This window comes from Mytilus californianus, unplaced genomic scaffold, assembly GCF_021869535.1.
Source record: "Mytilus californianus isolate M0D057914Y unplaced genomic scaffold, xbMytCali1.0.p SCAF_4, whole genome shotgun sequence".
Taxonomy (NCBI): Eukaryota; Metazoa; Mollusca; class Bivalvia; order Mytilida; family Mytilidae; genus Mytilus; species Mytilus californianus.
In genome coordinates, this window is record NW_026262690.1 from 84865645 (window position 1) to 84891409 (window position 25765).

The 25765-nt window shown below is 32.6% G+C and overlaps 1 protein-coding gene across 1 annotated transcript; it reads right to left on the reverse strand.

Moving 5' to 3' along the window:
• Positions 1–8095: 8095 nt before the first annotated feature.
• LOC127738775 (tripartite motif-containing protein 2-like) lies at positions 8096–10573 on the reverse strand. Its single transcript, XM_052250141.1, has one exon. The coding sequence runs from the start codon at positions 10551–10553 to the stop codon at positions 8688–8690; it is 1866 nt and encodes a 621-aa protein (XP_052106101.1). The 5' UTR covers positions 10554–10573; the 3' UTR covers positions 8096–8687.
• Positions 10574–25765: the final 15192 nt, after the last annotated feature.

Consider the following 25765-nt stretch of genomic DNA (forward strand, 5'->3'; position numbering starts at 1 on the left):
GGTTTAAAGTACATGATGTGAAGTTGACGTTGCATGATGTTAGCTTGCAGATTGATACTGCTCAGTCATCCACATCGACAGCTATGATAACAAATAAAATGAATAGCTAAAATGTATGGTGCTGCCTTGTTATTAATAAATGTCGAGCTGAGATAGTACGATGTTATATCATTGTGATATTACGATTGGTCTATCATGCAATCTGTTGATTTAAAACACCATGATGCACAGTTGAAAGTATATGATGTTAAGTTAAGATAACACGATGCTACAACACTATATTGAAACGAAATGTTTACCATACAATTTGTTGACTTAAAACAACACGATGCAACGTGTTGAGCTAAGATGCTCTCTTGAAATTACAGGACGTACAGTTGAAATTTTGTAATGCTAAGCTACGATAGCACGATGTTATATCATTATAATGTCACAGTAGGCTTATTATACAATTTGCTCATTTAAAACTACACAACGTACAGTTGAAAGTATGTGATGCTGAGCTATGATAGCACGATGTTATATCATAATAATATCACGATAGGCTTGCCATACAATATGCTCATTCAAAACTACACGACGTACAGTTGAAAGTACGTGTTGTTGAGCTAAGATAGCACGATGTTATATCATTATGACGTCACGATAGGCTTACCACACGATATGCTCATTTAAAACTACATGATTTTCAGTTGAAACTAGGTGATGTTAAGCTAAGATAGCATGTTGCTATATCATGTGAATGTCACGATAGGCTTATCATACAATATGCTCATTTAAAACTACACAACGTACAGTTGAAAGTATGTGATGTTGAGCTATGATAGCACGATGTTATATCATAATAATATCACGATAGGCTTGCCATACAATATGCTCATTCAAAACTACACGACGTACAGTTGAAAGTACGTGTTGTTGAGCTAAGATAGCACGATGTTATATCATTATGACGTCACGAGAGGCTTATCATACAATGTGTTGACTTGAAACTACACGATGTAAATTTGAAGTAGTTTGGTCTTGACTTGAAACAGTAAAATGTTAAGTTATAAAAACAGAACGTAAAGTCAAAATAAAACAATGATAGGATGACATATACTTGTGCAGAATTGAAGATTTTTGGTGTTGACTTCGAATATAGTACAAATATTAGATCGTTTTATGTTAAATTGAAAGACAATAATGATGCGTAAAACATTACAGAATTATGTGAATTGAAACTGCAATTCTATGGAAAAGAATGAGGGACAAATCCCAAGGATTTTTTCTTCTTCATTTGCAAGTTCGGAGGCAAAATGATTCATTAAGCAAAAGAATTACCCATCGCTATATATTACACTTGAATATAGTTTTGCCGTATATTTTACATGTTTTGTTTGGATTTTTTTTTATGATTAAAAACCAGACTTTTTTTTATGAACAATATTTAAGAAAATATTTATCTATGTTGTGTGTTAATATATACAACATAATATTGTGCTTATAAGACTTATGACTGTGAGGGTCAAATTTTACTCATATAAAATCACATCTATGTAAGAGTTAGCGGAGAATTTGTATATACCACTCCCGTTTTCCACGAAATAGAACATAAGAATCTGGAGTCTTAATCTTAAAAAACAAAGATCAACTGATATGACAAATAATACGATTAGCGTAGGACTGAGAGGGTCAGAGCTATATCAGAATGTGACCCCACCCCCGGTCTTGTTAGAGGTATCTGAAAATTAGAATTTTCTTTTCCATGAAATAAAACAAAAGAATCTGGACTTAATCAAAAGTGATGCGATTACGACTTCCATAGAATGTCAGAGACAGTTTGTCGACTAGTTCGTTGAAAATTCGGCTAGGCAAGTAAAGTATGTCTTGTAACAAAGCAGGGTTTATTCATATTCATATCACACTTACATGTTCTCGTCCTGATATGCATGTGCTATTTGCCACTGTACGTAAAACGCACCCCTTTTCCCCGAAATAAAACAAAAGAATCTGGACTTAATCAAAAGCGATGCGATTACGATTTCCATAGAATGTCCGAGACAGTTTGTCGACTAGTTCGTTGAAAATTCGGCTAGGCAAGTAAAGTATGTCTTGTAACAAAGCAGGATTTATTCATATTCATATCACACTTACATGTTCTCGTCCTGATATGCATGTGATATTTGCCACTGTACGTAAAACGCACCCTTTTCCCCGAAATAAAACCAAAAAATCTGGACTTAATCAAAACCGAAGCTATTTGGATTTCCATAGATTGTCAGAGTCGGTTTGTCAACTAGTTTGTTAAAAATTCGGCTAAGCAAGCAAAATATGTCTTGTACAGAGCCAAGATTTATTCATATTCATATTACACTTACATATTCTCGTCCTTATATGCATGTAATATTTGCCACTGTACACTAAATACAAATACATTTTCATCAATTCTTTTTTTATGAAACTTGAGGAGCATATTTTAAGCACGTTCATCAATTTGACACCCAGTAGTTCATGTTTTTTGGGATTACCTCGTAAATTATAACACATTCCTTCTTTATTTGCAAAATCGCCAAGTGACGGGTGCCACATATGAAACAGGATCTGCTTACTCTTCTGGAGCACCTGAGATCACCCCTTTTTTGAGGGTTTCGTGTTGCTCAGTTTTTGATTTTCTATATGTTGCGCTTAATATACTGTTGTTTGGCTTTTGATCTTTTTTCTCTCGGTTTATTTCGTTTTATTTTAGGGAGCTACCATTTGATTTTTATTGGGGGGCTAGAATGAAATTTGAAAAAGGCAGCACAGGAGTTTTGACTAAAAAAAAGGCAGGATGAGCAACTTGGCAAAAAAAAAAGGCAGGATGACAATTTATGTAAAAAAAAGTCAGAATAAACTAATAAATAAAAAAAGCAGGACCGAATAGAGTGAAAAATAAAAAGGCAGGACAGAGATTACAACTAAAAAAAGGCAGGACAAAATTTTTCGTCCTAGCTACCCCCCCCCCCCCCCCCCATAAAAATCACATGGTAGCTCCCTTAGATTCTCATATAGCTCAACACAATCGGTCTAGATCTAAAAAAATATACATATTTTGAGAGAGGAATGTTATTCATATGTAGTACTTTTCATCTTGATGAAGAAAATTATGAGATTTATCTGATTAAAACGACTATTTGTTTTTGAATACAGAACGTTTTTTGCATATGTTTTTCAACTTTTCCATATAGGGGAGATAACTCGGATAACATTATTTTTTGTCGTTTTTGATTTTTTTGATTTTTTTGCTATGGCATTGTCAGTCTGTTTTCGACTTATGAGTTTGAAATCCCTTTGGCATATTTCGTCTCTAATGATGGAATGTGTAGGGACTTTATCTATTTTGTTTTGTAGACAGAAAACGAGTCTCGTGATCCCAATTTTTATTTTTATTTTCTAACATTGAGTTTTCCATGTATAGTTTATACAAAATCTGACAATACTGCATAACCTGTAGCTTGCAAAATGCTCTGTGGCCCAAACTTTTTATTATGTTTTTCAAAAAAGAATAAACTAAATTTTGGCAAATAATTAAAAAAAATCTACCGATTTTAATTTAAACCACACTTATGAAAACTATAAGAGAGAGAGAGAGAGAGCGAGAGAGAGAGAGAGAGAGAGAGAGAAACTGTTGACATTAAAAAAAAACATATCTACAAATTAATCAAAGCAATACCAAAATAATTCATGGACTTTAACAATTTTTACAGATTTTTTCTTTTTTTTTTCTTTGAAAACACTTATAGATAGAGAGAAGCTGCAAAGAACCAAGAAAATCATTATGGACAAGAAAATAAGGGACAGAAATCATTAATTGGCTTCTTATTATAAGTTATAGGGGTCATTGTCCATTAATGACTTTACCAATTTAAAAAAAATAAAATATTCTCCTAGTGGATATATACATAAACCTGGGCACTATCTTACTTGGTGCTGGAAAAATGGTTGGCACTGCTGTAAATGATGTATTTTTTTTTTTGAAAGTTGACGATTTAGACTGGAGGCTCTAGGTCAAATTTCATTAGGTTTCATATAGACTTCATGTATGAGCGAAAAGTATACAACAGAATCTACCATACTTTATGTTTGGGTTGGCCCCATGCAGTAGGATTCTTCCACCTATGAATTCTTTTTGCTTTATTTCGTGGAAAAGAAAATTCAAATTTTCAGATACCTCTAACAAGACCGGGGGTGGGGGTCACATTTTGATATAGCTTTGACCCTCTCAGTCCTACGCTAATCGTATTATTTGTCATATCAGTTGATCTTTGTTTTTTAAGATTAAGACTCCAGATTCTTATGTTCTATTTCGTGGAAAACGGGAGTGGTATATACAAATTCTCCGCTAACTCTTACATAGATGTGATTTTATATGAGTAAAATTTGACCCTCACAGTCATAAGTCTTATAAGCACAATATTATGTTGTATATATTAACACACAACATAGATAAATATTTTCTTAAATATTGTTCATAAAAAAAAGTCTGGTTTTTAATCATAAAAAAAAATCCAAACAAAACATGTAAAATATACGGCAAAACTATATTCAAGTGTAATATATAGCGATGGGTAATTCTTTTGCTTAATGAATCATTTTGCCTCCGAACTTGCAAATGAAGAAGAAAAAATCCTTGGGATTTGTCCCTCATTCTTTTCCATAGAATTGCAGTTTCAATTCACATAATTCTGTAATGTTTTACGCATCATTATTGTCTTTCAATTTAACATAAAACGATCTAATATTTGTACTATATTCGAAGTCAACACCAAAAATCTTCAATTCTGCACAAGTATATGTCATCCTATCATTGTTTTATTTTGACTTTACGTTCTGTTTTTATAACTTAACATTTTACTGTTTCAAGTCAAGACCAAACTACTTCAAATTTACATCGTGTAGTTTCAAGTCAACACATTGTATGATAAGCCTCTCGTGACGTCACAATGATATAACATCGTGCTATCTTAGCTCAACAACACGTACTTTCAACTGTACGTCGTGTAGTTTTGAACGAGCATATTGTATGGCAAGCCTATCGTAATATTATTATGATATAACATCGTGCTATCATAGCTCAACATCACATATTTCAACTGTACGTTGTGTAGTTTTAAATGAGCATATTGTATGATAAGCCTATCGTGACATTCACATGATATAGCAACATGCTATCTTAGCTTAACATCACCTAGTTTCAACTGAAAATCATGTAGTTTTAAATGAGCATATCGTGTGGTAAGCCTATCGTGACATTCTAATGATATAACAACGTGCTATCTTAGCTTAACACCACGTACTTTCAGCTGTACATGGTGTAATTTTAGATGAGCAAATTGTATAATAAGCCTGTCAACGTATATTTGTTCCGCCTAACAGAAGTTCCACTGGAAACTTTGTTATAAACAATGTCATAATATCTATTCCTGTTGGAACAAATATTCTATACCATTTATTCCGTTAGGAACATTTACTGTAATATTTATTCCAGTGGAAATAATATTCCAGAATATTGTTTCCATTTGGTACTTATATTATGAAGGAACTTCTATTCCGTGACAAGCCTATCGTGACATTATAATGATATAACATCGTGCTATCTTAGCTCAACAACACGCACTTTCAACTGTGCGTCGTGTAGTTTTAAATGAGCATATTGTATGGCAAGCCTATCGTGATATTATTATGATATAAGATATTGCTATCATAGCTCAACATCACGTACTTTCAACTGTACGTCGTGTAGTTCTAAACGAGCATATCGTGTGGTAAGCCTATCGTGACATTATAATGATATAACAACGTGCTATCTTAGCTTAACATCACGTACTTTCAACTGTACGTTGTGTAGTTTTAAATGAGCAAATTGTATAATAAGCCTACTGTGACATTATAATGATATAACATCGTGCTATCGTAGCTTAGCATTACAAAATTTCAACTGTACGTCCTGTAATTTCAAGAGAGCATCTTAGCTCAACACGTTGCATCGTGTTGTTTTAAGTCAACAAATTGTATGGTAAACATTTCGTTTCAATATAGTGGTGTAGCATCGTGTTATCTTAACTTAACATCATATACTTTCAACTGTGCATCATGGTGTTTTAAATCAACAGATTGCATGATAGACCAATCGTAATATCACAATGATATAACATCGTACTATCTCAGCTCGACATTTATTAATAACAAGGCAGCACCATACATTTTAGCTATTCATTTTATTTGTTATCATAGCTGTCGATGTGGATGACTGAGCAGTATCAATCTGCAAGCTAACATCATGCAACGTCAACTTCACATCATGTACTTTAAACCCAACGTCACGTGTGTTTGGCATATCATCACAACATCGTGACTTATCATTATACTATCACGACTAAAGCACTTGTCATTGCAAGTCAACATTGCGCAAATTCAACTTTGCATATTGTAATTTAGAGTTAGCATTTTGGTGACTCAATTCAACATCACGCTGTCTTAACTTTACATTTTAAGCTTCAGCATAACGTTTTGTAAATCTCTAATATATGACAGCTGAGGCTTTCCATATTATTGAATCAGAAGCAATGTTTCTTAAACTTTTGTTTGAAATCGCTGGTTTACATCAAACATCAAAATTTCTACATATCAAATAGATATTTACATCTCATATTTAACAAGTTGCGTACGGTTTAATTTTTTTTATTTGAAGAGCTCACAGTATTCGGATTATCATTTTTTGGCAACAAAATTTTATTGTTTTTATATAAACAAAATGGAAATATTTGTTGTTCTTGCAATAAACTTGTTTGGACGTGTTTGTCTATAGATATGATATACATTATGGTCAGTATAGTACCAGAACAAAGTCTTCGGAAGGTAACATCGATGGTTAATTAGATGGCGTCTAGACTGTGGATAACGTCAAAAATAGATGAAAGTTATTACAGATGCTTTATTTATTGAGTCTATTGATAGTGCAACACAGAAACTTTAAGGAAAAGGAATAAATTCCGTTAGTCTTAATAACTAAATTTATCAATGCCATGTATATGTAATAAATGTATCATGAAATATTAGTATTTATTGCAGTTTGATGAAATGTGGGCAAGTGTTAAATGTTGAACCAATAGTTATGTATATATATAGCAAACACAAAAGTATAGAATACCTACAAGATTAAAGTTGAAGACTATACAATTGACAGTTGGACTTCTTATGATGGCAGATCTGTCATGATATCTATTGATGAATCATTTAAATATATATAATTCAACATGTACTAGAGAGGCGAAAGATACCAAAAGGGACATTCCGGCAAACTCATAAGTCGAAAATAAACTGACAACGCAATGACTAAAAAAGAAAATGACCAACGGACAAACAGTAGTATACTAAACACAACATAGAAAACAAAAGACTGAGTAACACGAACCCCACCAAAAACTTGGGATGATCTCAGGTGATCCGGAAGGGTAAGTAGATCCTGATCCACATGTGGCAACCGTCGTGTTGCATAGGTTAGTACAAACCTGCATGGTAATAAGTATATAATTCTGTAGGTCATATTCGGGGAAAAGGGAGGAATTTTAGTTACGACATTTGAAACGTATCCGCTGTCATCTGTGAAACGGATATTCCATAACGATCAAACAACTCGTGACAGCGTCCGAAAATTACGAAACAAGTGCGTATGAATTAATAGACAATAGCTATTCTTTATGTTTTAAGTTGACATTGACCAGATTATTTTTAACATGAAACCGTTCAAAAAAATACATAACTTTTTAAGAAGATGAATTATAACTTTGCCTGCTTTTAGGTAATTGTGTTGATGGGTTGAAAAGTCCCATCTGCATTTACACCATACCTCCCTCTTTTTTCATTTTCTTTAGCTAATTAACTTGTCATGGTGTAAATATCAAGTCAATATCTTCAAGCATGACGAAAAAAGTGTTGAAAATTGATAATATAACTGAATTTTCTAAGTCCAAGGACAATAACTCTGCACAAAGTCATCAGACCGGAACAAAATTCAAACTCGAACTGTAACGGAGGGGAGGGGGACTCACTGGCTTAATTCAACAAAGATTAATTGCAGTTAGATTGTAGTTTATGTATAATTTCCTCAATAGTGCAAAGGAATTACAATAAAAGTTAAACGGAAAATATTCCAATAAAATAAAACAAATGGTAATTCTAAACAAATGTTCTATATTCAATTCGAAGAATGTCACTGTAAATCAACGGCGTCCGTACGGCTTGACTGTTGGTATCCAAACTGACCATGTATTCGCATATATAAAGAAACGATGTAATACGAAGTACTCTATCTTAAATAACTGCATGTTATAATAAAACGTCTATCCTACAAAAGCTACAAAGAGCAGAAATCATATTACCAACGATACTTGCGGGTTTAAAGCTTTGATATTACTTCACGATAATACGAAGGCATACTTTCCTTTTTCGGAATACCCAATTCAGTTCTTTTCATTATAAGATGATGTCGTGTTTAATTTCAGATTACCTTATAATTCTCTTTTAGTTCATATATTCTTTGTTAGTGTTACCGTCATCTGTCGTGTTCTGATGTTTTGTTATACATTTCTGAAGTTGCTTAGGTACCCATTTAATTTTTAAAAATGTTACGATGACCTAAAAGACGGAATCAAGAAAGGACACTTTTATTGGTACGAATATATATCGGTTTCAATAGTGTTAAAACCATTCTCATGACACGCCCACAAAAAGCCACACTCATCAATACTAATAAAATGAGATCTAGTTTTCAACAAGTTTCTTTGAAACATTCCATTTTCCGATAAAATATCGATTAACCCGTTGTTGCAATCAGATACTAAAATATTTCCGTAATTATCCACAGCTATACTTTGGAATTTTGCATTTGATCGTTTAAATGTCTCAAGAATGCTTCCATGTTTATTTGTTATTACAACAGTTTTATTTTTCCGCGTTGAAATAACAAGATTGCAGTTCCTAGTTTCTGCCATCAAGATATCCGTACTAGTTAAAATGTTAGTATTCTGAAGTTTATTTTTTGGATCTGTGATTTTTATTTTGTTTTGAACACTACCTTTTTCGGATACTTCACAGAATACTTTTTCCTCTTTATTATACACAAGCAAATTCCCATTTTGAATGAAACAACCGACCGATCCGTTATTAAATGAAACTTTATACCCTTCTTGAAATTGTGAATTTACTTTCTTCACTGCCGACTGTCCAGTCCACAACCATATCTCCTCTGCAGACTTTCTAAGCATTCTTCTGCTTTCCTCCGGTGGTGCATAAGTAGAACGCACAGTTCCATCTTCACTAACCAGGCAGGCCAAATTCCCCTTGAATATCCACGCATTGCCGTTACTTGCGGCAACAATATCTTTGATTAAACAACCATAAAGTTGAAAGCTATGTGCCTTTTCTACTTTAGGAAACAGTTCAGGAATAGGCAATTGTGTATATAAAGGTGTAATAACATTTACCTTTGAAGCATTAATCTTTCCAAGCAAATTTTCTACGGTAGCTTCAGGGAATTCCTCACATTCATATTTCTGCACATGCAAACCCAATGGATTCAGATTTTTGCTCAGGACTTTGTCAAGATGACCACCGATAATAAATGCATCAACCGTTAACTCTTTGTCTGTAGACCTAGCAATGAAATCCTCCGTTGTCTTGATGAGACCAGCCAATGACAATTGTTCTGTTTCTATCTCAATCAAGTACGTGTCAATCACTTTGATATCGATTTTTTTAGTGTTGTCGATTGTAGCTAATTGTTTATTCGCCAATATATCGACGGTGTTACAAAATACCTCTTTAATGCTTGTAGCGTGTGCTAATATATCTTTTTTTACTATGCTGCATGTTTTGTAATAATAGTTTTCTTCTTGTTTGACTCTTTCTGCAGTGTTTCCGATAACCGATATTCTTGATTTCAAGCCCGCTGTTCTGGCCAGTAACATTTTCTTTCTAGTCTGAACTAACTGTGATAGGTTCTGAACCTTGTGCAAACGATGTGCTTTTTCGGAACACTCACTACACAAAAAGATATTACAAGGTACGCAAAATAAAGTAATCTCTTTTCTATGTTCATTGCATTCGTTTATTGGATTTTCATGGTGTTGTTTCAATTCATCTAATTTCAAGTTCTCAAGTGAGTGATTCTGGGACGCCTTTAGTTTCTTGTGGTAGTCGCGACAGTCCAAGCATAAATCTATTTTACAATCTAGACATTTAGCTACAACATAATTCTCTTCCGAACATAATTCGCAAATGTCCATTAATTCATTGTCTCTGTGAGATGGTTCAACGTAGAAAGGATAAGTTTTTAAACCACTTACCCCATTGTCTGGAAGAGCTATTTGTGCCCTACATAACGGACACGTCACATTATCATCATTCACATCCAGTTTTTCGAGACACGGTGTGCAAAAAGTATGGAAACATTCCAATAGCCGCGGTTCTGTGTACGGAGACAAACAAATCCCACATTTTGATTCAATATCAAAATAGCTTCCCTGCGCCATGTTAATTCGATGTTACGTTGCTTGACCTCAAAACCAAACAAGGAAGTTCGAGTACATCTATATATATATATATTATCGTCTTTTCAAAAAGTTTGTTTTATCCCATTTTTAAATGAATATACAAATGTATAGCTGTAAGGGTAAACGTTTCTGTAGTAAAGAAACAATATGGTTTTAAAACGCATAATAATGATAAAGGAATGATTTGTTCTGATAATTCGTGAATCGGAAAGGGCGTGCATTTGGTTCCGATTAGGGATGTTGGGGAAAACAGTTTCATCATTTTTGTTTAGAACAAATGATACTTGAATCTGCTGTTCTTGCAAGAGACTAACTATTCCTAAATTTGACTGAACCAACTCCATGAATAATTATTTCTAGTGAGATACACTTAAAGATTATCAGAACGATGAAATTTGATGTCAAATGAAACAGATACATTTATCAAATCAATATATTTTAATGTATTTTTACTTGTAAACAAATTATAAAAAGACAAGAGTTATATACATCTCCAAAATTTCAATATTTCTAAAAGTTTGGTGTGTAATGTGTGCTGTGAACTCCTTATAAAAAGTCCTGACTGTATTTTTGAATATGATTTGTAAGAGCTCTTAAATGAAAATAACACAAATAAATTTGGTGTGATATGATTGCTTGTCTGGATTCTCTTTCATGAACAAAGCTTACGGTTTTTCAATCTATAAGTAGCCGAAAGGAATACATGTATATGGAATTTTCAGCTTGTATTAAATTTGAATGGGAATTTTTGATTCAATTCAAACTGGTTTCATAATGATCAGAATGGCACTTTCACATGATACATCACTTGACAATTTTAGAATTCTCATGTAATTCACATGGTATTATTGTTATTGGGTTCTTCTTGAAAAAAAAGGTTGATATTATTGACAGATTTTAAACAGCTTTCATAGTTTATGAGCTGATGGGTAAATAAATCAAATTTTGATCCCTTTTTTTCCTTAAATTCCTTGTAAACATTACCTCCATGAATTTGTAATAATTTTTTTTTATGATACTTGTAGTTTTCCAATCTATCGTGGTATCTATGATTAGTTTATTTCACTATGGAATGGTGCATGCTTATAAAAGTAGTGGAGAAGAAAATTATTGTTTTCATCACAGTATTCAATATTTGCAAAGTAAAATACGGTGCCCAAATTTGCTTTTATGCTTTTGATATATAATGTAGACATTTTCTCTTTATTGAAGACCATATGTAGACATCTTTTAGTGTTTTGTGTCATTGAATTGCTGTCTCGTTGTCAGATATATAGTCCATTAATCTGTTAATAATTATACTATTAATTAAACTTGACCTTTTTTATGTACAGTTTGTCTTCCCAATAAAAATTACATTATTATTTATACGATAAAACGTAGTAACACTGTAGACTAGAATATAATTCATGCCTCAAATCAATTGTTGTTGCTACTGTCATGCTGTTCATTTTTTGTTTCATTTTTCTCTATAGATTTTGCTAAAAAAAAAAAACAACAGAAAAACGTAAACATTGTCATTTAAGGGCAATAAGTCCTATAAGAAGACAGCTAGAATTTCATCTATGCTGACCTATTTACAGGTCTTGTCTTGCTGATTATTTTTTTCTTTCTTACCATTATAGTCCAAAAAAGTAGGCAAAAACAAAATAAATTGGTAATAATAATAATAAAATGGCAATAACTGAAATACGCAGTCGATTGGCAATTTCAGCAATGTATGACTTCTAAATCTTATCTTATTGATCATTTTTGAAAAGGTCCTATCTATCTATTATAGTTTTCAAGATAATAGGCAAAAGTGCTAAAAATGTAAAACAAAATCATCATTAATGGGCAAATACTCCAATAAGGAATCCACTGACGATTTAGGAAGACGTTGACTTATTTGTAGATCATGTCGTGCTGATCATTCTGTCTAACTATTATAGTTTTCAAAATACTAGTAATAGGGAAACATGAAAAAGAAAATGGTCCGATCAGAAGTTGATTGACGATTTATGCCATTTAATTATAACTTGTCTGTAGATCTTGTCTTGCTGTTCATTTTCGTTTTCAAAGTTTCTATCTATCTATTCAAGATATCAGGCAACCACCCCCTAAAAAAATAATAAATGGTTAAAATCGTCATTACGGTCTAGATCTTTAATGAAGTCGGCAATAACATAAACGGTACCAATTTTTCTGCACCAAATGCGCATTTCGACAATTTATGTCTCTACAGAGATGCTTGAGGCCAAAATATTTGTAGAATCCAATGCTTATTAAAAAAATGAATAGCTATAAACCAAAAAGGACAGAAGTTATAGAAAAAACGACAACAATACAATATACTAAGATAATTTTCATTTAAAAAGAGAAGGAAAGACACCAAAGGGACACTCATAAGTCGAAATTAATCTGAAAATGCCATGGCTAAACAAGAAAAGACAAACGGACAAACAATATAAATAGTACACACAACACAACATAGAAAACTAAGGACTGTGCAACACGAATCCCACCAAAAACTGGGAGTGATCTCAGGTGCTCCAGAAGGATAAGCAGATACTGTTCCACTTGTGGCACCCGTCGTATTGCTCTTGTAAATACAAACCCGATGATAAGTCTAATTCGGTAGGTCACATTCGGAAAAAATAGCACGGGATTGTAACAATTGGAACATATCCGTTGCATGTTATCTGTGAAACAGATATTCAATAACGGCCAACCAGCTCAAGATGGCGTCCGTGAAATTTACGAATGGATGATTTCAATTCCATCACTTGGAACTCCTGATTTAATAGCAGCAACCCACTAGCAAGGAAATTATTATAGGAATTACCAGCCCTTTAATATTGCATACCAACGGGGGGATATATACTCCGTATGCAGTTGGTGCTGGAATGTTGCTACTTAGAAATGGAAAGTTCACAATTAAGAGGCTGAAATCATCTCTTAGGTCGTTAAGTTTTTTTTTCAACCGACCGTCAGTGCCAATTGCTAGATCTAGGTCAAGATATGAGACAGACTTAACTGTATCTGTTGTATCCCTTTATCTCAAGTTCGATGGTATACATGCGTTCAACATACTAGCTAGTATATGAATCATTTTTACATTTGATTATATTAAAGAAATTTAAAGTATCAGGTCCTATCAGACAACAATGGATAGTCGTTTTATGATAAGAAAAAATATACACGATTATCTTTTCAATGTAACAATCGATGAATATACTCGTAGTGCTTCCATGGCAGGCACGTAGTGACGATATTTACTTTTTAATCAAAATATAATTATATTTTTGTTTATTTTTGTCAAAGTCTGAATCTACTGTGAATTCTACTCAGTTTTGTAGGCAATTCATTATCTGCTGAGATATGATATGAGGTTTTCAGTTTAGTCGAGCCTAAGACATGTTATATGTCGCGAATACGAGACTACAGCGATCCTTGATTCCGCCGGCCTCGGCGTTATCGAAATTTAGGTTCAATCTGTGGTTAAAGTTTTTTTTGAACTTCAATACCTTTGTTAAACCTTCATGGAATTTTTCGGAAGTTGGACAGAATGCTTTTTATGACTAAATTATTATATAAAAGGCAGTATTTAGAGCAAAATTTTGAAAGTATTTCTTTTTGTTTTACTGATAAATGGACTTGTTTTTTTTACAAGTTAATTTTTAGATACATTTAGGTAAAAAAAAAATCAGACATCAATTGCCTTGTCAAACCTTCATGAAATTTTACGGAAGTTGGACTCAAGCTTTTTTTTATGATCAAAAGCCACTATCCAGATCATAATGAAAAGATATGTTTATATTTTGCTTATTTTACTGATAACATGACTATACAGTCTGACTAGTTTGTAACATATCAATTACTTCGTCAAGTTTCATGGAATTTTATGAAAATTTGGCAGAACCTTTTATATGATAACGACATTTTGTCTGAAGCAAAAGTTTGAAAGTTTTATTTTTCGTTTTTCAGAAAATGAATGACTTTCTTTTTTTTGCAATTAACAGACGGTTATTGTACATGATAAATATGGAAACCTTCATAGATTGTTATGGAACTTGGAAATAAGCTGTTCTTCAAGATCAAGATGAAGCATCTAAAAACAAAGTTTGATTTTTTCTTAAATCTTGCATTTGTCTGATGAATGGATTCACTTCTTACAGTCAACATTACACTTTTACACTGACATCCACAATCCCAGACGAGACATAAGGTTCCACGGATCTCTTTGCAAATTTTTCAATATTACACATGGTCATCTAGGAAAATTAATTATTTCAATAACGGAATTTGCGCATAAAAATGGGAGAAACTTAGATAAAAGAGAAAATAATTGATAGGAGGACAACATTGAATTATGACTTGCCTTTTTGTCAATTGATTGTTTCACACACATCTCCTTTTTAACAAATTTTCCAGTAACTGGTTTCGACATTTCATTAGAATCCAAATTAACACAATAAATAATTTAAACATATGAATAAACAAATCAGATGCTTAACTATTTTGCTATTGTAGAGTTTCAATGACAGACATGGTATCTTTTTTGATAACGCTTGAGCTTGCGCGGGCTTTGTCCCGTTGAACCTCCTGCCAGGAATTCCTCTGCCCTGGACCCGCTGAGGGCCCACAATGGCCTAGCTACTCCACTGCATGGTCATTAATGTTGGTATGTTAGGTGTAACACAACCAATTCAATCATTGAGCCCGACTCTCACGGACATATTTCTTTTGATGTTGTTGCTTAACAAAACAAATGAATAACAAATGAATGCAAAACATTTATAATTTGTGGGATGGTATCATTTAAGTCCAAATCCTAAGATTTTTCAGTATATGGGTATGGATAGTAAACTATTATTTTTCTGTATGCGGATATGGATAGTAAACTGCACATTGCTAGAAAACAGAGAAATATTGATGCCAACGTTCAAAATGTTAATAATGAAATACAAATAGACAGGAAATACAAAAAAAAAAAAGATTTGAAAAACATTGATAAACAAAATTTTAATCTGCTAACCGAGTCCCTGTGTGAATAATATGAGTCAGTGGTATACGTCATTAAGACAGCAATCCAACGACACGAATAATTACTAGACTCTTAGAGGCCACACTACTATATGGTTTTTAGTTTTAGATCATCACATGAAGGATTCTGTGTTTATTTGATAGTAAAATGTGTTTTACCAAAAACAAATCGCTTCTTAAAAAAGTTTTCGATATGTTATGATGTCCGCGTATGTTATTTTTTGTCATATATAACTTGGCATTGGTTCAAAATCATGTGAGGATTTTGATTTGATGGTTTGATTAACACTATAAAATCGAGAAAATAGCTAATCAGAAATATTCTACATAATGTATTCTAACTAGATATCATTTGAATTAGAGGCAACATTACTTCAAATCTTATAAATATATGGAGACCATACAAATCAGGGAAATAACTGAAGGAATCCCATCATCTAAAGGAGAGAGACTGGGTGCTTTTTCAGGGTAAGCACCCTAAACTTGTTACCCAGGACGATTTTCTTTAGTTTTCTTTTTTTATTTCTTAAAAAGGGGCATTTGTTTTGCAGTCCTAGTGCTTCCCGATTTTCATGACACATTATTAATTGGAAGACAAGTATATAATCATGATAGTGTTAACCATATTACCTTGGCATATGAATTTTAAACATCTGAAACCCGGGCCCAACTTGCTGAATATATAGGAGAGTGGTTTCTTTTTAAAACATTTCATTCATGTCCTAAATTTGTGTAATTGTAGAAAGGGTTAAATTTTTGTTGAAGTAGGCTCACAAATACCAACCCATATACTGACAAATGAGGACTTTTTATCTGAGACCACAACGGTATGGAATCACTAATGGAAGTCTCCACAACGTAAAAGAATGTTGGTTAATTTTCATTCAATATTGGTTGAATTGCAAATTATGCATGGTATATGATTAAATAAGACAGCTTACATAAAAGAAATTACATATTTATGTACAACATAAAAATAGAAATTAAAGTACAGACAAATCATATTAAAACTTTAGGTTCCAATACCAATGATCTGTGAGAGTAGATTTACTTAATTTTTCCATATTTTTCCTAATAAAGGGATCAACCTGATAAAAATAATCATTGGATTTTATCGTAGGACGATAACTCTGTGAAGCAGAGGCCTAGAAAAGTAAAACTCAGGAATTCGTATCAGCAAAATATTCATTTCGTATAGAAGAATATTAGAGCGCTAACTATAGAGCACTTATTCAAAAGACTCCAGTATGAAGTGTTCAACTAACTCGTCAGATCGACATAAACACATTTGGCAAGTGGGACTCTCGCTAAGTTTCATTCTATATAAGACTCGGTCCACAGGTAAACAGTTTGTTCGTGTTAACAATATCCGTTTTGCAGACTTAGGTCGACTTCGATTTGATTAACTCGGGTTACTCGGGTAAAAGTTTTAACTTAACTGCAGCGCACTAGAAAGTTAAATCGAACAAAACTTACAAGTCGAGTAAACTCTTCAAACCCTTCAAAACAATTAGAGAAATGTTTTTAAACGATTATATGATCTCAAATAGTCATTGTTAGTGTTATCTTATTTAACTATAAGAGTAATGATATGATTTGTTTGTGTTGATAATGATTGTACATTTTCATAGTACTTTTCAAAGTAAATATTAAAATTATCTCTTTACAAAGAAAGCGGCAAAATAACAAATTCACGATACCGGCAAAATGAACATTGCTATAGAATATGCCTTTTTGCCGGATTTAATTAAGGTATTTTAATCAGAGCTGGCAAAAAAGCTAATTTTCTATTTTGCCGGCGCCGGTATATTTTAATGGTACTGTCGAAAAATATTAAAATTCCATCTTCAAAATAACAAATCCACGATAATGCCGGCGCAAGCAAAATAGCCATTGCTATATGAATATGCTATTTTGCCAAAGGTATTTTTGTCACAGCCGGCAAAATCACATGTTTTCTAGTTTCCCGGCAACGGCAAAAAAGCCACTGTTATCAAATCGTACCAAATCGATGAAAACATTTTCATTTTGTATTGAATCAATAACTGAGCTGTTTTTCTTCCTATTTTGGTATTATAAAATTTTTATTTTTGCCATTTGTTCCCCAGTGTAAGATGCAAGTACCTTAAATTTGAAGTTTTTTTTTCAGTTTTTACTTACTTCATTTGTTCTTCCATCTTGTTTTTTTTTACTCTACTCGACTAAACCTGCCCTCGAGGTAGGTAGAACTCGACTCGGGTCAAAAGGTTAAATTGATGACATTTTAGAGGAACTCTACCCGTTTGATTTAAACTCTACTGATACGAGTATCCCGAGTTAATCAAATCGAAGTCGACCTTAATTGAAGTCCTGCAAGTTGAGCTCGCAAGTTCGACAGATACGCTGATTTCCGGTGCAAAATTAAATTTTGAGAAAACATCTAGACTTCTTTTATTATTTATTACATGATATTCCCTTCCACTAACAAACCTTCCAAGAAACTGCCGGTTTAAATATACTAGATGTTAATTTCTGTATCATTTGGTCTCTTGAGAAGAGTTGTCTCATTAGCAATCACACCACATCTCCTTTATTATATATAGTATTCAAGTTAACATTCGAGTTGTAAAAAATTATATAGACCAACAGTATTATACTAATTGATCATATATACTGTGGACCTTTGAAGCGTTAGGGACTTTAGTTCTTCAAATTAAAACAATTCGACATGATTAACTGGTGTCTAGGCCTTGAATCATGGCAAAATAAGACACCCCTTGTCTGTCAAGAAAATTATTTATTGGCTCCCAACCCAAGTCTATAGGACTTGAAAAGCTCATAACGGTTCTACACACACCTTGACTTTCGAATCTTTGGATTTGAACGTTCATTGGTGAAGGTAAATCCAGAAAAGCGTATGCGACGCCAAAAATTTATAGTTAATTTCATTCAATGCTTTAAAAATCTTATGATATCAGTCTACACGCAACGATTTCGTGGGGATAAAAGGAAAACAATAAGGAAATGTTGTGAATACTCAACAAGACCGCAAAAGTGTAATAAATGTTAGTCTTTGGACCTGAGAAAACTTACCTTATAAGAGTGGGGACTTTTGAATTGAGATTTAAAATGCAAAGAAGTCACTACAACGGGACAAGAGAGTGTGACCTAGACAAGGCAGATTTTCGCTTAAAAGAGGAGGTTGCCTTTATAGCAGATTTGACTGTATAAAAGAATACTTGAAAAATATGTGAATTGAAGGAGAAAATATTGTCACTGATATTAATACCCTTAATCTTCAGTCCTCCGTGAAAACGTTTTGAAATTCTTCATTCGTAAATAAATAATCCAGCTATAGTTCTTTTATCATTTATATTTCCTGAGCTCTGTCAAATGCTTTGATATATATTATCAAAGGAACAAAATTTAATCTTTCCATTTAATATCTGTACTTCCGTCTGTAACACGAATTACCAGTCATTTGAATACGTCACAACATCGATCCCTTAGGTTTTGTTTCAATGAAAGTTCTGGGCTTGCGGTCATAAAATTTCTAACACTATTGTCAGAAATCAATAATATAAAGGATTTTCTTCTGAAAAAAAGGTCACGTTCACTTCTTTTAGAGTAAAACGTAGACATTTAAGTATATAAAACACGTTTAACTTTTTTCAATTTTGAAGTTTTATATGACTTTAAATGAAATATTCCCTTTTGGACTTTCTCTATCTACTTAACCCGTCATCCTAATCGTTTTAAGACATTTATAGTAGAATTGCTCACGGAAATCTTCATACACTTGTTATTGTTGTTGTTGTTATAATGGGAAAATTCTTTCAGAATATCTCAGTTGGTTTGATATGCACGTGTGGCTATAGGGAAAACGGTACTATTACATTTTCCCAGCATTAGGTTGGCCTTTTGTGTACCCAAGGCAGGTGAAGGAAGTCAACTTAGGAGCGCTGTGATTGGATGTTAGGGTACAATATATTTTTTTTATTTATCTATGAATAACTGCAGTGTGTATATTTACAATATAAATTTTGAAACCTATTGAAATATTTTCTAGAGAATTATTCGAAAAGACTTCAAAAATTTCATAAATTTGGTGTAAAATGATGGTGGGCATGGATAACATTAACAAGCTCCATTGGAAGTTGGTCATGATACTATTTGGCTTCAATTTTCAAAACAGAATAATAAAGTACTAACACTACACATAACTGTTTTATCGGGGTTTTTATTATAAAAAGTGGTAAATTTAGAAAATGTAAGTATTGTCGCCTATGGCAGAATAAATAGTACCGTTTTCCCTATACTGAAGATAGCAAGGGAAATCAAAATTAATCAGACTTCAGTTAAAGTATACTATTTTGAAGCTTTTGGTTAGTACATTTGATTTTTATCACAAAGAATAGAATTTTTTCACTGAGAACAATACTGTGTTGAGAAAAGTGCTGAGTCATCATAATAAGTCAAATTGATGGGTATTGATATAAAACTTTATTCTAGGATTTCAATATTAACTATATTGTATAAAATGCACCAAACTATAGTTCTTTTGTATTTGTTTTCACCTTTCGCAATGATTAATTCAATTGGAAACACCAGAATTCAAGTCGCGACAAATATTTTTAACTGAAATATTTGCCTTTTTTGCTGTGTAATTCCCTAAATGTATCACTTGGGTACTTCTGTAGACATAATCTATTAAAATGGGAAATTGTCTGGTTAAGTTTGTACTGTTTATGGAGTAAGGCAATATTTGGTCATACTAGAAGCATTTTCAGTGTTAAAATTGTCCATCTAAGAAAAAAAGAGGCCCACTCGAGGCTAAATTTAGATAGAATTTATACTCTCCTGTGTAAAGAATTGGTCATATTCTTGGCAATTCATGCAGCAAATATTTCAATAGTGCTTCATTTTGTAGTTTCTATCTTTTATTATATCAGGCATATATAATTTTTCATTTTCTACTGTTTGAAAGGACTTTTGTTGGAAATTAATACTCCCAAGGGACATAATTCAGCTTTTTCATAGATTAATACAGGCAACAAAGGCAACTTTACAGCTGAATATTTTGCATATCTATTGTTGAAAGTGTCTAATATCTTTGTTTTCATCATCTCAAGACAGAATAATGGATTTTATAACAAGCTCTGAAATTTTGAACCACAATATGGCATATACTAAAGCATGGAATGGAGATTAGTATGAACAATCTTGTGTTTGTGCTTATGTTGTAAATTTTGGATGAAATGAATACAAATTGAATGGAACTGTTATTTTTATCTGTTTAAATGGAACTGTTTATTATTCTTTTTAAATAAGATAAGATATGATTGGATACAGGTTGTTTATTAAGCCTTATCTGAAAGAAGTAGAGAAAGAGGTAAACCAGCATGTAGGGGTGGGGACATTAAATGATCCATGTTTCTTTAAGTAATGGGAACATACAAGTATTTATTATAGCCAAGGTTTTCACAATAACCCAGTATTGCAGTAATGGTGTCATAAGAATTCTTTATATCTTTATGTCACAGTATAGGGAAAACGGTACTATTACATTTTCCCAGCATTAGGTTGGCCTTTTGTGTACCCAAGGCAGGTGAAGGAAGTCAACTTAGGAGCGCTGTGATTGGATGTTAGGGTACAATATATTTTTTTTATTTATCTATGAATAACTGCAGTGTGTATATTTACAATATAAATTTTGAAACCTATTGAAATATTTTCTAGAGAATTATTCGAAAAGACTTCAAAAATTTCATAAATTTGGTGTAAAATGATGGTGGGCATGGATAACATTAACAAGCTCCATTGGAAGTTGGTCATGATACTATTTGGCTTCAATTTTCAAAACAGAATAATAAAGTACTAACACTACACATAACTGTTTTATCGGGGTTTTTATTATAAAAAGTGGTAAATTTAGAAAATGTAAGTATTGTCGCCTATGGCAGAATAAATAGTACCGTTTTCCCTATAACCCGAATAATTCAGTCGTTATATTCCGCTGATCTACGAAGGCTCGTGTGGGAGAAAATCGGACACGGAAAGGGCTTGAATTATTCGAGTTAGTGTGGCTATAATTTCAAAGATTTAAAGGAATTTCGCTAACCAAAATTATAGTTGAGATACAAATATAACAAAGGTTTTATCGAGTTTTATCACAAATACAGTTAAGTTTTAAAGTAAAATACAATTACTGTAAGTGAATGAAAGTACACCAGTGTGAATACTTGTTTGTCTTGTTCTAAACAAAGCTTATGGTTACAAATATTGGATAATATAAAACATATCTCAGTTGATTTTAGCAGAAGTCCATTACTAGAGGAAGTGTGAAAGCTGTACTATATAGCTGGGCGATCACACTGTCCCCTTTATCAGTGGAAAGCGCTATATGTGGTCCTCCCAAATCTCGTTTTTCAACTATGGAATCATGGGTAGAAATATTATCACCAAACAGATAGCTGTTAATTAGTCTCCTTGAGTGTTTGATTAATTATCAGTTTGTTAAAATAAAGTGAGCCGACTTAGTGCCGTGGTTCCTTATTGCCAGTTATTTAACTTCATTTTCAACATTTAGAAAATGATATAAAATTTTATAAAAGAATACATTGGTACCATTTTTCATCGCGCAAAGGCAAATGAGAACTATAAATCATATAAAATCTGCCGTGTCGGACTAAAAATGTACTGTCTATTTAAATTAAAGATAGATAGTTGTTTTTGTCAAAATATAGTCATAATTGCCTCCTTTTTAAATAGAACGTTGTGTTGACGAATTATGTCTCGGTTATTTACGGCATGAAGGAATCTATATACGGTGATGTATAAGCAAAAGACGGGCGGTTTTTTCTTCGCTTATACCGAAATACAATTGTCAAACCGAACATTTGTTGCTTCAGATGACATCGAAACAATTTCGAATTTTAAAAGTCTCTTGTTTTGTTTAGCTATTTTAAAGTAAAGTTTCTCTTGTCTGTCCGTCAAATAACATTTTTTTATTATTTAATATTAAAACCATCATAATGACTCATGACACTGATATGATATGGAATCTGGTATTCATTAACACGTCGATGGTCTAACATTATTTTCAACCGTGTGCTAATTAAGGTATAGGGTGATTTGCATAAATTATCTCTACCCAGAATGCATCGCAAAAAATGTGGCCATTGATTTTTTGTTACTATAAATAGCAATCTCGCTCAAATCCCGTTTCAACCACAGCAACCACAGTTGGAAGTACGGGGACAACGTGATCGCCCTACTATATAGCGGGTTGCACACTTTTAGTTATGGACTTCTGATTTTTAGTGATATAAATTTCAGCTTCAAATTTGAACATGTCGAAACGATAAAGAACTTGAATGAATGAATGATAGATATATGGTGAACGGCTTGCGACTAATATTATGTATTAACATATCAATTTCACAGTACATATTTGGTTTGATCTATAACTCAAACTAGGATCAAACTACGAGCTCCCTAATATTCAAGATGAGCACACAGCCATGCAAATCACAGATGAAGTGTTCGCGACCCTTGCCTTGAAAAGCCAAAAAAAAAAACCAGTGCATAATATTTTTCCAATGATTTATAAAAAGAATGTACAAAACAAACAATAATTCATAAATCGATTAAGTAAACTATGATATAAAAATTAATCTCGATTTCTTCAGGAATAACGTGCGCGGAAAATGGTAAATACGACAACAAATATATATATAACCATGCATCGCTTTTCATTGTAACACCAAAGAAAGCGTCTACCGCGTGGTATGTCGGAGTAAATGTGAACTGGAAAGGAGATGAGGGCGAGAAAAGAGGGGAAGCTAAGGGCAAATTAATGATGCTTTGGTGTTTAACCCATGTAAACCAAAACATTTTGTCATAAATAAAATAAAGATTGTTGACGTGCAATATAGTGTAATGTGCTATATAAATGCCACGTGTTCAACACTAGAAACATGTGGGCGTCTGTCAAACAATTCTACAACTTGGGTGGGAACGATTGACCAAAGAATAGATATATGGGAGGAGTAAGCAATACAAATAGGGTAAGCGATAAACTTCATCCATCAATCACTTACTCATTTCAAATATATATATAGATAAGTTGTTTTGAGTAAAGTCGATAAATAAGAAGTGATTAACAATTTAAAATAGCGATTGACCAATAAAAATAGCGGTTAACCGATAAAATTGCGATTAACCGATATGTAAATAGTAGGGATGTCAACTCGGTGAAGATAAACTAATCGAGTACTCGTAGGATTTACCGAGCGATACTCGAGTACTCGCTCGGTCAAGCATTTTATATTTACAAAATGGAAACACAAAATTATATCCATTTTATGTATTGTGGGTCGTTGCATTATAAACGTTAAACCCTCAACATTATTACTTAGGACTAGATAATAGTCCAAGGAATTCTATATCATAATTAATAGTTCATTTACTACATGAACTGATTATGTAAGCTGATAATAATAGTACTACTAAATAGCGATTTACCAATAAATATAGCGGTTAGCTGATAAAAATTGAGGTTAACCGACATATGAATAGTGATTGACCGATAATAATAGCAGTTAACCGACATATAGATAGCGATTAACCCGATAAAAATAACGGTCAACCGATAAAAATACCTGTTTTGAACCAAATGGTTTGCCATAGTGACGGTCTAATAATATTCTTTTCGTCCAAGATCACTGAATATATTCCATATCTGAAGCACGATTATTGTTTGTTGTTTGTAGAACAGGATTCGTTGAAAAGTTTAATTGATTTCTGGATAAACTGACGAATTCATTATCATGAGTACCATAGGCTTACTTTTTTATATAACTAAATTGTCAGAGTATAAGAACGATATATCATATGACTCGGCATTTAATTTAAATAATAAATATAAGAACGATATATCATATGACTCGGCATTTAATTTAAATAATAAATATCGTGAGAAATATACTGGAAATCTGGGACTATTATATATTATAATAGTCCCAGAGGAAATCAACCAAAATATATAGCTATCCTATTACACAGAGCTTTATTTGACGGAAATACACGTATATAATATAATATAAATTGAAGTACATTAAATAATATCTTATTGCATTTCTTAAACGGACTGAGTGCTTATTAGTTGAAAATCCGGAGAATTTCATCTTCGTTTCCAGATTCGACCTAATTTATTTGCATTTATCTACTTCCGGGAATTTTTACTTATCTTTTTTATTTTGTTTACATTTCGAGTTTGGGCATTTTATTAATTTGGATATAATAATGCGTTGAAATGCCATAAATATTGTTATATATATATGTACACAAAAAAGTGAAAATGTTCTGAAAATGACTAAAATAACTATAAAGCAAGAGAAAATATGTCTCTTCTTACTGGTTCCTGCAAATGTGCTATATGTTCTCGCACTGTTTAGTCATGCATGGTTTAAGTTACCAGGAGTATCATATGGACTTTGGTGGGCTGTATTTTGCGACTATCTTGCTTGCCATATTGTTCCTGCCTTTTTCACTGAGGAACCCTGTAAGAAAATTGACGTATCATTAGTGATTATCAAAGCAAATATATTAACCTAATCTAGCAAAAACTGATTGTTGATGGACTTCAATACATGTACATGTAGGTCTAGTGTCTCAGAATTCAAGTATAGCAATAAGACTATTGAACCAGATTTTATGCATCCTATAATATCATCAATGTTTTGTTTCTTGAATTTAAACTCCACTTTCAGTTACTTTGGTTATAAGATACGTTTATGTTAAGATAACCTTTATTTTTAATAGAGGACCAATTATTGACAAAAATCAGTACAATATTTTTAATATTGATACTAGAAATTAAACGAAAAAAGCTTGAGGTTCTATAACCATATACCATCATGTTCATAGTCTTGTCCATGCACCTGAAGTTGCACATCCATTATGAAAGAAATTAAGAAAAATTTGTAAGGGTTCTGCAGAACCCAGTGTCTCGCCTACTTTTGCTGATAGTCGCAGGCTCAACAAAAATAGGGAAAAAATTATTAAAAATTTTCTCTAGATACTATCTTTTGATTGTAAGAAGCTAATCTGTCCAAGTTTGGTAAAAATCCAGGATGGTTTATGAATCTAAAAAATGTTTTAAAAACTCTGAACTGCAGACTGTA